The sequence below is a fragment of the Chinchilla lanigera genome, unplaced genomic scaffold (genome assembly GCF_000276665.1).
Source record: "Chinchilla lanigera isolate Chin_1 unplaced genomic scaffold, ChiLan1.0 scaffold00226, whole genome shotgun sequence".
Taxonomy (NCBI): domain Eukaryota; kingdom Metazoa; phylum Chordata; class Mammalia; order Rodentia; family Chinchillidae; genus Chinchilla; species Chinchilla lanigera.
In genome coordinates, this window is record NW_004955627.1 from 31,894 (window position 1) to 44,699 (window position 12,806).

The window sequence follows — 12,806 nt, forward strand, 5'->3', positions numbered from 1 at the left end:
ATTTTGTTCTATTTTTTACACATCGGTGTTACCTGTGTGTGCCCCACATCCACCTCACACTATTTTTTTTTAGCAGTGGCACCCTGCCCCTTCACCTGACACCAGGGTTCCTCAGACTGGACACTCTTGGCGTTTGGGGCCAAATGATTCCTGTCGTGGGGCTGTCCCGTGCCCTGTAGGCTGTGTGGCAGCCAGGGGCACCTGCCTGGCTCAGACATGAAGAATGCCACCAGGCATGGCCACGTGTCGTCAGGAGGGAAGGGCTGTCCTCACCGGAGATGCTGAAAGCAGCTGCTCCCGTGGTCTCTGTTCGCACGTTTGTAGACAAGCAGGCGGGTCTGGGGCCCTAGGTTCTTTCATGCGTACGATCATGCATTCCACCACACAGGAGAACAATTCTGACTCCGTGTGGGCTCCGTGCCAGGCCTGAGACACACTAGTATTGTTTAAATCTTTCTATTTTAACATCTGATGATGCAGATTGAATGACTCCAATCATATCTGACCAGGCTGTGATTGGTGTACAAATTTGTTTTTTGTTTGTTCTGCGGTGCTGGAGATGGAACCCAGGGTGTCACGCGTGCGGCCGAGCCAGGTCCTCACTCGCCTTTAGCCTGCACTGATCAGTGAGGCACGGGGTGTTTGCCTGAGAGAGCTCTTTCGGACATTAAGGAGACGCATGCTCTTCCTAGCCGGCCGAGACTTGTTTTAAAACTAGGAATTGGTTTTGTCACATTCCCTTTAGCATCTTTCAAGCTGGTGTCATATACTTCTCTTCTGACTTGGTTTGGCGTTGTCCCTTGGCAGCCTGGGTGTTAGCATCTTTGCTGTGGCCACGGAGTGGTGGTGGCCGTAGGCAAACGTGCTTCCCCGTGGGGCTGAGCAGACAGCGCTTCCGGAGGAGCTGGGCTCGACCTCCAGCTTCCCAGCCGCAGCTCGGGCTTCGGAGTAGAACAGGGGAGGGAGGTTCCATTAACAGGAGAGGGAGGGTTTGCTTTGGGAATGTGGAGGCCAGCGCGCTCTTCCGCGATACGAGAGTGGCGACAGAAAGCCCCAGGCCTGAGCCCGTCAGCGAGTCACCCACGGGTGGCCGAGCAGCGGCCCTGGGCCCAGGTGCATGAGCGTCGTAAAACTGGCCTTCTACTGCAGGCTGCCCACAGCCGGCTCTGGTTAGGGGCTGGACTGGCTGCTGGCCACAAGGGCTGCCCCGCAAAGCCCTCCTTCCTCTCTGCTTCCCGTCCCAGCGTTTTCCCATCCTCCTGGCTTCTCAGCTCTCCTAGAACCTTCCATCCGCCTGCCCCAGGCGCTCCTCATCACGTCCTTCCTCTACCTTGAGTTCATTGGATACGGCGGGGGCGGTCAGCCTTTCAACGCTGTGACGAACACCCAGATAACATATAAGAAAACGTATATAACAAAGTAGACCAATGTAGACCAAAACATATAACCACATAGAATGAAAAGCTGTATTTGGGCTCCCAGGTTTGGAGGTTCCAATCTCGGGTTAGCAGGCTGGCTTCCCTTGGGCCTGAGGCGGGACACCGGGCAGGGTCCTGTGGTAGAGAAGGACCTCAGACCTCCTGGCTGGGCAGCAAAAGAGAAAGAGAGACAATCCCCTAATCTTCTTGCAGGAGCCAAGCTGCGGACTAGGATAGTTAGGACCCAGGCCCCAGCCCTGGGGATTTCCCACGCTGAGCCCGAGATGTGGCGCTGCTGTGCCCAGCCCTCACAGCCACCGTCCTGCCAGCCCAAACCCGCCTGCTGCCCCAGGCCTCCCATCCTGGCATCTCAGAGCCCCCAGGGAGGTTTAGCTGCCCAGCTCCAAGTGACCTCGCTGCGCTGATCCCTCTGCCGGTGACCTCCCAGCACCCAAGCTCTATGCACACACCTGTGAGTCTTCAGTTATCCCTGAGAAACTATCTGCTTGATCACAAATTCAAATAACAAACTTGGAGCTGGGCACACCTGTAATCCCAGCACTTGGGAGGCTGAGGCAGGAGGATCCCTGGGAGTTCAGGGCCAGCCTGGGCTACAAAGTGAGCTCAAGGCCAGCCTGAACTGCATAGTGAGACCCTGTCTCAAAAAAAGACAAAAACAAAAAACAAAACAAAAAAAATCCCTGAACTGCTTTTGATGCTTTTTTCTCCTGAGGATTTTTGTTTCTCTGCTCGGGGTCAGGAGAGTAACTTTCCTTTCATCACCTTTGTAGTTTTCGCATGGGACCCTCCTAGCTTCCCACGTAATGTGGGAGGTCAGAGTCTCTCTTCCTCTCTGCTCTGGCTCAGTCTCCCCGGCCAGGTGCTCCTCGGGCTTGCACGGTGAGGCCGAGTCATGCTGGCCTTGCCTTCTCCCAAGCTGTCTGTCAGCTGCAGAGTTGGGGGTGGGGGTCTTATGAGAACACTCACCGCTCACATGGAAGTTTCTACCTTTATAAAGTCAACCCTGTCATATTACTTTCTTACAGGTTTTGTGCTTTGTTTTTGGCACTGAGAATTGAGCTCAGGCCTTCACATTGAGCTGCATCCCCAGCCTTTTATTTTTTATTTTCAGGCAGAGGCTCAAAACCGTGACCTTCCTGCCTCAGCTTCCCAGACTGCTGGGATTATAGGTGTGTGCCTCCACACCTGGCTTCTCACAGGTTTTAGAACAGCAACTGTCTTTGACGTTGAATGCCCTTCTCATCACTCCGTGTGCTCTGCATCTGGCTGGGCGGGCTGGGTGAGGAGACCGGCGTGGGGAAGAGTGAAGGGGTGAGCCTGGCTTGGGGGTGCCCTGGGAGGAGGAGTCCCAGGGCATGAGGCCCTGAGACCGGCTTGTGCATGGTGGCGGCAGCCTGACAGAGTCCAGGAGAGCAGACACGGGACACAGGAGGAGGTGCCTGTGGGACCCCAGAGCAAACATGGCCTCCTGGGCAGGAGCTACTACGTAGGGTGGGCTCGTGGCCTGAGTGCAGTGCTGGAGTTAGGAGTGTGCAGCTCCATGCCAACGTGAAAGGCACACGTCCCACCCCTCACCTTGATACCCCCTCCAGGAAGCCCCGGAAGGTCCGAGTGGAGTCGCGGGCTCCCGGAGTCCTGGGCCCACACTGGGTGCATGGGGACAGCTGGCCCTGAGTTCGAGCTGTCCCACGCAGAGACTCCAGCACCCACGTGTGTGTCTTCTCTCAACCCCCACGCGCCCCCGTCCTGTCCCTGCTCCATCCGAGCCACCCACCGTCAGCCGTGTCAGGGAAGCCATCTCAGAACCCTCCTGGCAGGAATTCTTGCTTCTCCATACCTGGCGTATGGTCCGGGAGTTGGGGGGGTGGCGGGGCCCGGGCCTATGGGCCACACAGGGAAAGCTGGGTTGGGCCAAAGCAGGGCCTCAAAAGCAGGGGCCCCAACCCCATGGCCTGGATCTGAGGCCAGCCCCTGCAGGGTACGGGGGTCACTGCCGCTCAGGAATCCAAGACACACGCGTTGTGGAGCCCTTGTTGTTTATTTTTCAATAAACAAGAAATTTTTTTGCATTGTCTGGACTTTTATTAGGCGGGAAAGCTCAAAAGATCACCAAAGACATCTCTTTTAACATTTTGGTTAGAAATTGTCAATACTCCTGCTTCTCTCCGAAAATTTGGGACCGAATAGAGAATGAGTCTCAGCTCTCCTTTAGCTCTCCCTCGTAAACTGCACACCACACCAAGCTCTCCGAAGGGACGCTTGGGCAGTCAAATCCCAACACTCTCAGCAGATATGGTTACCCTAGAGGACGGGGTGGGCCATGTCTGTGTGACGTGAAGACAGAGGCGAGACACTGGCGCTGCTCCTCCTGCTCTGGGGCGGGCGCTGTGAAATTTGGGTGGGGCGGCCTCATCCTGTGCTGGCTAGAGATCTTTTGTCACGTGGGAAGGGTGGTGGCATTCAAAGGGAGACGTCTGCTCAGGACTCTCCACTCCCACGGCGTTTCGCCTGCACTGTACTAGGCTCTTGGGGACACCTGCGCATCCCCTCCCCTCCCAGACTGTCCCCCTCAGCCTGCATGTCCCACAGTCCCCGCACACTGCCTTGTGCATGCAGCAGGTGCGTGGAAATGCTCCCTGATTGCATGATGGCGAGGATGAGGTGGCGAAGGTGGTGAACGGACGGGCAGTCGTCGAGGATAGCCGGGCCTCCTTGCTCGGCGGTCACCGGGTGACCCGGCTATTCTCTGCCCGGTGGAGATGGCAAAGGAAACATGGAGAACTGGGTTGGTGCCTCCAACCGTGAGATTTTGCGTTGGGGAAACGGAGGAACAGAATCGTCAGCGGTCTCGACCAGGGTCTCACGCTGAGAGCGGCCAGGCAGCGTACCAGACGACTGCCCGACACAGCCAACCATTCTTTTTTTGTCTTTCTTTTATTTACAAAAAACGAAAAAGTGAGATGGGATGAAAACTGGGGTGACTTACTTGGGGTGAGGGTTACCAGGGACGGGGCAGGGGTGAGAGAGGGGGCCCCTGGGTGATGGGGGTAGAGGAGGGGGAGCTCCACTGCCGGCCAGTGAAGATGGGGCTACGGGTGGGGGCTGGGGTGAGGTTGGGAGGGTCTAGGCAGGCCGCCAAAGACCAGGGCTTGGGGACCAGGGGCCGGGGGTTGGGTGGGGGTCTTGGGGACAGCTGGTGGGGCTTTGAGGACTTGGGGTGTCGGTGGGGGGTGATCGTCAATGATTGTGATGACGGAGGCGCATGATCGATGGGTGACCGTGATGGAGATGATGTGGATGGAGGTGACCATGGCTTGCAGCAAGGTAAACTCGGCAAGTTGCTCTTAGTAAAGCTAAGAACAGATTTCTACTCCAAGAATTTAAGAAGCAAAATATAACTAACTGGTACCCAAGGGCTGTGTAGCGGGCCAATCCTAAGAGGAGTTGGAAAGCTACACAGAGCTCTGTCCCATTTCTTTCTATTTCTACAAAAAGGATAGATTGCTCTTTTTTTAAAAAAAAAAACAAGGCCAAGTCTCATAATTCAGAAGCTGGCTAGATCTTACGGGATCTGAGAATTCTTAGCAACACAGTCGTAAACCCACAGCTGTGCAGACCACAGCCTGTTCCGCTGCGGCCACAGAACAAGAAAACGCCCCACAAGCAACTATTTCCACTATTTCTACTGTGAAAACCTTGGTGAGGGCGGTGTTGCTGCTCAGATTCTGCCAGGGGCACTTACGGTCAAGGTGCACTTAAATCTCAAAGGCTTCTCTAATCTACAAGGTAGGGGGTTCCCCCGTGGGGCGGGGAGCAGGGTGGGCCCGGGGAGGGGTGGGGGCTGGCTGCCTCGCGGCAGCTCCAATGGCACATTGTGACCCGAAGGGGCCGATTTCTCCCGCAGGGGAAGCGAGCCAGGAGGCTCTCCACTGAGTCAACTCCAGTATCAAGTGAACAGCTAGGATAGGCCAAAACCTTTGGGATCCCAGGGTGGGACTCAGTTGTCGCCAAGTCCTACATTCGGGGTCAGGACCCGTTTCCGTAGCTATGCCTCATTCCTAATTCTGAGTTTGGGAGTCAGAGAGGACCTGGATGGTGAGTGGTCAAACCCCTCCTTCGAGAGGGGCGCAACAGTGGGCCCGGGACCGGGGTGGGGACTCGCCAAGGATCACACAGCGAGTTAGTGGCAGGGCTGGGACGAGGTCCCAACCCCCCAGCTGCCAACCCGGGGCTCTCTCTGCCTGCAACACAAACCGCTGCGCTCTCTGAAACCTCAAAGCGACTGGCAAGATCGAAAGGTCACGGCGTGGAGCTGGATGTGAGCATGAGTCGGGTGTGGGACGTGAGAGGGACGGATGGAAGCAGACTTTGGTTTTTCACAGTGAGCGGTCATGCACAAGATGTGCACAGTTTCACGAGGACCCTGTGGCCGAGACCCCTGGGTGAGGGGCGTCGGCCCTGAGCCCCGGTATGTTGCCTTGTTTGTTTTTGGACTTTTTGAATTTTATATCAAAAGTTTAGAATAACATACTTCTATATATTCTACTCATTTATAAATGAAATTCTTATTATTCTTATTATTCTTATTATTTGTTATCATGCATTAAGAGAGAATAAGGAGGGCTTGTTCGGTATTGTGCTTGTCACAGGGCAACACAAAGACAATATAGGTAAGCGTAGCGTGCACCAGACTCAGCACAAAAGAGAGCAAATTCCACCACAAAGAGAAGCACAGACCGCATATAGTGAGCTCTGCGGAACCCCGAGGTTAGAGGGGGGCCCGGGCGGACGGCGCTTAGATCTCCTCGATGACCGCCTCCTTGCCGAAGGTGGTCATGTCGATCTTCTCCGGGAAGATGATGTTCACCGCCACATCCTCGCCGCCGCGCTGCTGCAGCAGCAGGTTCTTCTTCTTGCGTAGCATGCTGTTGTAGCGCAGGTTGGACACCCAGGTCTCGCATTTGTTGATGAAGACGATGGCCACGGTGCCCAGCACCACCAGGCCGGTGAGGACACCCAGGATGGTGAAGCACACGGCCTGGCCCTCGGTGAGGAGAGGGGTACTCTTGTTGAGCTGCTTCATGGACACCTTCAGGACGCGGTGCTCGGGCCTGGGCAGGGGCAGCTCGTGCACCCCAGGGGTCAGGCGGTAGGGCAGGCCGTAGCCGTTGGGCACGTGGGCGACCTGCGGGGCGCCCGCCACCCGCTTCTTCACGCAGGTGGGGCCCGTGAACGGGGGCTTGCACAGACACTCGTGGCTCACCTGGCCGTGCTGCAGGCAGGTGCCCCCGTTCAGGCACGGGCTGCTGGTGCAGCTGGTCACCGGGCGGCTGCAGGTCTTGTCGATGAAACCGGCTGGGCAGCGGCAGCGGAAGTCGCCCCCGATGTCGGTGCACACGCCGTCGTTCTCGCACGGGTTCGGGTTGCAGCTGTTGGTCATGATCTCGCAGAAACTGCCTGAGAAGCCAGGGGGGCACAGGCAGGAGGCATGGGAGGCCCGGCCCTCATCGTCCACGCAGGTGCCTCCGTGCTGGCAGGGGGAACTGAAACACAAGGACAGGTGACAGGCCCTCGGGAGCTGGGCTAGGACAGGCGCAGCCCCTCTGCCCCACGCCTCGCCTGCCCCATCTGGTGAGGGCGCGGGGGAAGCATGCCAGTCCAGGTGGCACCTGTGTGGGGTGCCCACCGCACCCCATCACGATGCCACCCCGGAAGAGACCTGACCTCCCATGCCGCGAAGCCTACATCCCCTCCCACCCCTCATTTCATCTCTCCGACCAAAACACTGATGGTCACTTACTAGACAAAGGGGAAACTGAGGCTGGGAGAGACACTGTCAGTCAGAGTCCAGATCTAGAGCAAGCCCCTCCCTTTAGCTCCACCCCTGGGCAACGGAGGCAGAGCCAAGCACAGCAGGCTTCGCTCACCCCTCCGGGGACTCACTGTCCTTGCTGTCCTGCTTGTGTCCTCTGTCCCACCCCCACCTTTATTAGAATTTTTATTTCTGGCAGACTGGCCTGCAGGCTATGGTGACGGGAACCTTTGGGGACTCTCAGGGCGAAAGAAACTGGGGCTGTGCTTGTGCCAGGGCAGGCCAGTGTCCGGGGGGTGCATTTTGTCGGGGCCCATTCATCCAGGTGCAGCTTGCGGGCCCGGGCTGTTTGGACCACGCTGAGCACACGCAGTGCTTAAGAGCTTTCGAGCGAGCGAGCCCCTTGTCACCTGGCAAATGCCGAAACTCCAGGCCTTACACACAAGAAGTCAGCACTGCTGCTTGGGGGTGAGGGGCTGGGCTCTGAAGGAATTTTCAAGGACTTGCGGCTCTATTTTGACAGACTTGTTCAAGTTTGATAGAGAAAAGCCCAATATTTTAAGGTTCTTGCCCTGCAGCGCCCCCCCCCTTGCTAATAAGCTGCAATAGGATTCAGCTGTCACCCCTGCCACCCTCCTCCCCTCTGAACAGTGATCCTGGACTCCAGCTTCTGCAGGGTCCTCTAACCACTCCCGGGGGCCAGGTCCACATGAACTATCTGGGGGCTGCCAGGAATCGAACCCAGGACCTCACACTTGCCAGGCAGGTGCTGCTCCACTGGACTACATAGCCCTAGCCCTTTCACTTCTGTTTTTTGTTTTCTCCCCTAGGTTCTTAATTCAGACTCGGCCTCCATCTCCAAGCATCCAGACTGAGGTGCCAGGACTCCAGGAACCAGGATGAGGCTGAGCCAGGGCAGAAGTCGCAGAGTCCCCCGCCCCCACGGAGGACGGCTGGGGGCCCGCCCACCTCCCTAGCCATCCCAGACAACCCAACTGCAGAGCCCCCCAGACCCTCGAACAAACACCCCCTGCAACGCGATAAGAGGGTTCACAAACAGCCCGCCCTGCTGAACTCTGATCTCTTATTATGTTGCCTGCAGAAAATTATGCAGCCCAATCTACCGTCATTCACATGCACAGGGACTTGGGAACACCAGGGGCATAGCAGTCCTTCAGGGTCATTTGAAAAAACTATGGAAATGACTTTTTCACCCGCAAATGCCCCTGCGGGGGCAGCCTGCAGCACTTGCTTCTTTTGTCAGGCAACAGGCCCAACGGGCTCAGGCTGAAAGGAAGGGGCTCTGGGGGTGCAAAGCCCCCAAAGCAACCAGAATGGGAAGGAGGATTTACCCATTGATCGCGCAGGGCCCGTCCTTCCTCTGGCAGTCCTTCCCCGAGTACCCAGGCACGCAGGCACACTCGTACTGCCCGTTGCCGAGGTCCATGCAGGTGCTATTGTTGCCGCAGGGGGTCGAGGTGCAAGCCCGGATATCTGGGGGACAGAAACACCGGACTTTAGCTCCCCCTGTGTGCCAGCATGACAGGGACCCTAAGCGCATTGCAAAACGGCAGCTAAGTGGGGTTCCTAAGAAGATACAGTGACTCCCCCCTAAAATAACCCTAAGTGCTTCAATCAAGAGTCGGGGGGCAGAGGGTTCAGAAAGTGTAAAGTCAGAAAGCCATGGCCACAGGTCTCCGGCACAGGACAGCCGAACCCTTTGCTGGCATCTGCAGCCCGGCAACACATCCTCCACCCTCCTCGCAGTTGCCATGCCCTCCCCTCGGGGTCCCCCGGTGCCTGTCTCCCCCAGTCCTTCCAAGTTCCATGCTTGGGGCCAGGGTCGCTGCCCCTTGGAGAGCCCCTGTCCAGCCTGCCCCTGAAGCTTTCAAGAGCGCTGTGGGGACCTGAGACAGCTGACCCCACCGCGGCGTTGCCTCCCCCTGCCACCCCGCGGTTTTTCTGCTCTCAGGTGGTGAACTAAGGGGCCAGGATGAAACGGCAGCACCTTTTGAAGCCAGCAAAATGAGAACTATTGAGCGCTCCCCCCGTCCGCTCGGGTTCTCTCAAACACTGGTTTATTTCCACCGCCTTTTAACACCTCCCCTCAGCTCTGTTCATTATTCGCGCTCAGCAAGCGGGGATGAGCTGCAGAGGGGCCAGGCCAGGGGCTCTCTGACGGGAGAGACCCCAGCTCCCTGGCAGCGCCCTGTGACGACCGTCGCTTGTCCTGGCTGCTCCAGCCTGCTGCTGTGCGGCAGCAGAGTCCAGCAGCTCCCCACCCCCGCCTCAGTTTCCCTCCTCTAACAGGAAAGGCTCTCTGTCCTTGGAGTTTTCTGTAATTGGAGCTGCTGCACCTGCTAAATAGACAGAAAGCCAGGCCTGGCCACAAACAGCAGAGGCCAAGCAAGGCTGGCAGGGGGCGGGAGGGGGACTTCCCCCTTCTCCAAGAGACCCACAGCCTCGTCGCGGCCGGGGGGAGGCTGCAGTCCATCCAGCAGCAAAAGCCTGAATGCCGTGCTGATGGACTCTCTGTGGGCTCCCAAAGCGAGGACACATAAAGAGGGTTTATCTTCACGGGACAGCGCGGTGAAGCACTAGCAAGAGGGAGCCTCCGCAGGGGACCCTAATCCCCCCCTCCTGCTCTCCTGTCACCTGGCATCTTCAACTTAAGCTAAAGAGCTGGTGACCACCCCCAGCCAGGCCCCGCTCCTCTCCCCAAAACACCAAGCCTCGGGAGCTGTCAGCCTCCTGGGCCCCCAACCTGAGGCAGGGATGGATTACACGGCAGCAGGGAGAAGGCTGAGGGGGCCGGGGGGCGACTCTGCCGGCGGGGGCCGGCAATAATCCAGAAACTGTCCCCTCCCTAGGACCCCAGACTGTGCCGCTGCCTTGCCAAAAAGCCAGGCTTTGTCAACCTGATGGGGAGGGGATGTGCAAAGGGCCCCGGGGGAAGGGGCTTTTGTCTGCAAAACTCCTCCAGGGTGTTCTGAACTGCAGGGTGTTCTGCGTTCAGATACTGAAAAGGGCAGGCTCCAGGCTAAAAGCCTCCCACCGGCCAGACCCTCAATCAGCTCTAAGCTGCTGCTGCTGCTGCTGCAAGGGGCCGGAGAGCTGCAAGCCAGAGCAGCGTGAGTCAGCTGCAGACAAACCCTGCACCACGGGGGCCGGGGGCCGGGGGGACCAGCTACCACGCGGGTCGGAGGCTCCTCTGCCCCTCTGCCCCTCTGCCCCTCAGTCTCCCTGCCTGCACCACCTGTCTCTGCAAACGCTGGGGACTGAGGCCCCGGGGCAGCTACCTCTGCTACTGCCAGCTGATGCTGGAAGATTTTGCAAGGACGTTTGCCCAGACTTTAGGGCAGCTCTCCCAAATGAGAATAGGCTCCAGCGAGCATTTAGCAGCCTGGAGACGCAGTGACAGCCAACTCTCAACTGCTCGGGACAACGCAGAACAAAGATTGCATGAGTTAATGAAATCAGCAGATAACGTCAGCCTGCTTGGGAACCCCCCTTAGCCTCCAGCTACCCCCAACCTCCCGACAGACCTACCCCCGCTGTGAGGGGGGCATCTCTCTCCGGCGGTCCGGCGCAGCACCCCACCCTCCCCCCATTTGTTGCTGGCCCTCCCACAGCCTTCTCCCAGCCTTTCTGTGATTCTCGGCAGCTAAACCCTGAGACAGCCCAAGTCCTGCGCCGTGGCCGGCTGGATCTACAGAGGGGCCTGCAGTCTGTGTCCCACCAGCTCGGTCTGTGTGTGGCGTGTGTTTATTTTGTGCATCTTTATTCAACAGGCAGCCGCCAGCCTGCATGTCGCCGGGTGCTGGCAGGGCAGAGGTGAGCAACATAAAGCGTGGACTTCTGAGGATTCCCCAGGCACCAGCGGGAAGCGTGCACACAGATCTTTACAATAGAGGGCCCGGGTGTGGGGTCAGCGGGCTGGGGGAGGGGAGGCAGCCCCAGGCGGGGGGAGCAGAGCGGGCGAGAGCGGGCAGAAGCAGTGCCCACCTATGTCGCAGAGTTTGCCGTCCCAGCCGTCCTCGCAGATGCACTCCCAGGGCTCTTCGCAGTGCCCGTGAACACAGCCGGGAGGGGTCGCACACTGCTCACACCGGGGGCCCTGCCAGCCAGGCTGACACCTGTAGGGGGGGGCAGACGGGACCGTGAGGGGCTGTGGGGCGGAGAGGGGCTCGGGCTGCTTGTGTGTGGCCAAGAGCCCTGGGGGATAGCTCGCTCACAGCCAGGCCAGTGGGTCCCGGGAGCACACGCGAGGCCACCTGCACGGGGAAGCTCAGAGACCACAGGCTGAGGGACAGACACAGGGGGGCCCTGTGAGCTCAGGGAAGCTGCATTTTGCCGCAGCCGCCGCAGAGCTCCCCGCCTCCCTCCCCACCCAACTCCCCCATCACGGCTCTGAGAGGAAGCTGTCTGCCGCAGTGCAGCGGCCGAGCCCCCTCCCTTCTCCTGGCTCCTCCCACCGCAGCACTGCCAGGCCCCAGAAGCTAGGCCCCAGCTACGCAGTTACCTGCACATGCTGTCATCCTCACAGAATCCACTTTTAGGGTCACAGGCCGGGACGCATTCAGCTCCTGAGACACAAGGAAGGTTACACAACTCACCCCACGAGGCCCCAGGGCCAGGGACAGAGCCCGTCACCTGCCCCCTCCCCTCAGCCCAGGCAGCCATCATCCCTTTGGGCCCTACAGCCTGGCACGCACTGGGCCCTTCCCATCTGTGACGCAGGCAGCTCCAGCTACGCAGTAAAAATTCCCAGCCACGTTCCTAGCTCTGGGGCCACCACAGAACACACCACAGAACACCTTGCCTCCTCCAAACACCCCGGGAAGGGCGGGGGAGGGGCCAGACAAAGGGAAGCTTCTGACCCCCGGAAATTCAGCTAAATCTTCACTTTTGCAAAGTGAGCTGAAGGGGGGTTACAGAATCTGAGGTGTCCCGCCCTGGGAAGGCCCAGGGAGGGTCACCTGACCAGGTAAAGGTACTTTTTTTTTTTTTTTTTTTTTTTTTTTTTTCTTTTTTTCAGGATCATTCCCTCGGGCCCCCAGGTCACATTTTTACCCTCTCCCCTACCCCACACCTCAAGGGAGGCCGCAAGGGCGCTACTGTTAAAGATTCTGATGCTTTAATTGACACCTGCTGTATGCATAGACGCAGGCAGTTCCCACCCCGTCAGACAGTCCCCCCAGCAGCCCCTGGCCCGGTGGGGGCAGGGGGCGCGGCGGGGGGGGGCAACTCTCCCGCCGCCGGAGACATATGGCCGCTGCAGACAGAAGTGTCGCAGCTCGTCATCTAGAGAGACGCACCACGCAGGAGCGGCTCTGGCCGGGCTCCTGTTGCGAATCTGGGGCTACGACGGCAAAGTCAGCCCCCAGCGTCCCCCCAGGCCTGTTCCCGAACGCGCGCGCAGGGTCATCCTCAAAGTTGCGCCGCAGATCGTTTTCACACGAGAGCTCCCGCATCGCCTCGCTTTTCCATGCCGCTTCCAGCGGCGCCGCGCCACCCAAGAGCGAGCGCCGCTTGCGCAGCGCGGGCAGCGCCGG

General features: G+C 58.7%; 1 protein-coding gene across 1 annotated transcript; it reads right to left on the minus strand.

Moving 5' to 3' along the window:
• Nucleotides 1–5,992: 5,992 nt before the first annotated feature.
• On the minus strand, nucleotides 5,993–11,837 carry Dlk1 (delta-like 1 homolog (Drosophila); the record flags this gene model as incomplete). The annotated part of the gene is given in 4 exon segments (XM_005415026.2): nucleotides 5,993–6,982; nucleotides 8,604–8,745; nucleotides 11,257–11,387; nucleotides 11,774–11,837. Coding segments are annotated over 4 exon segments (1,085 nt in total), but the record flags the coding sequence as incomplete, so codon positions are not given.
• Between the last annotated feature and the right edge of the window lie 969 nt (nucleotides 11,838–12,806).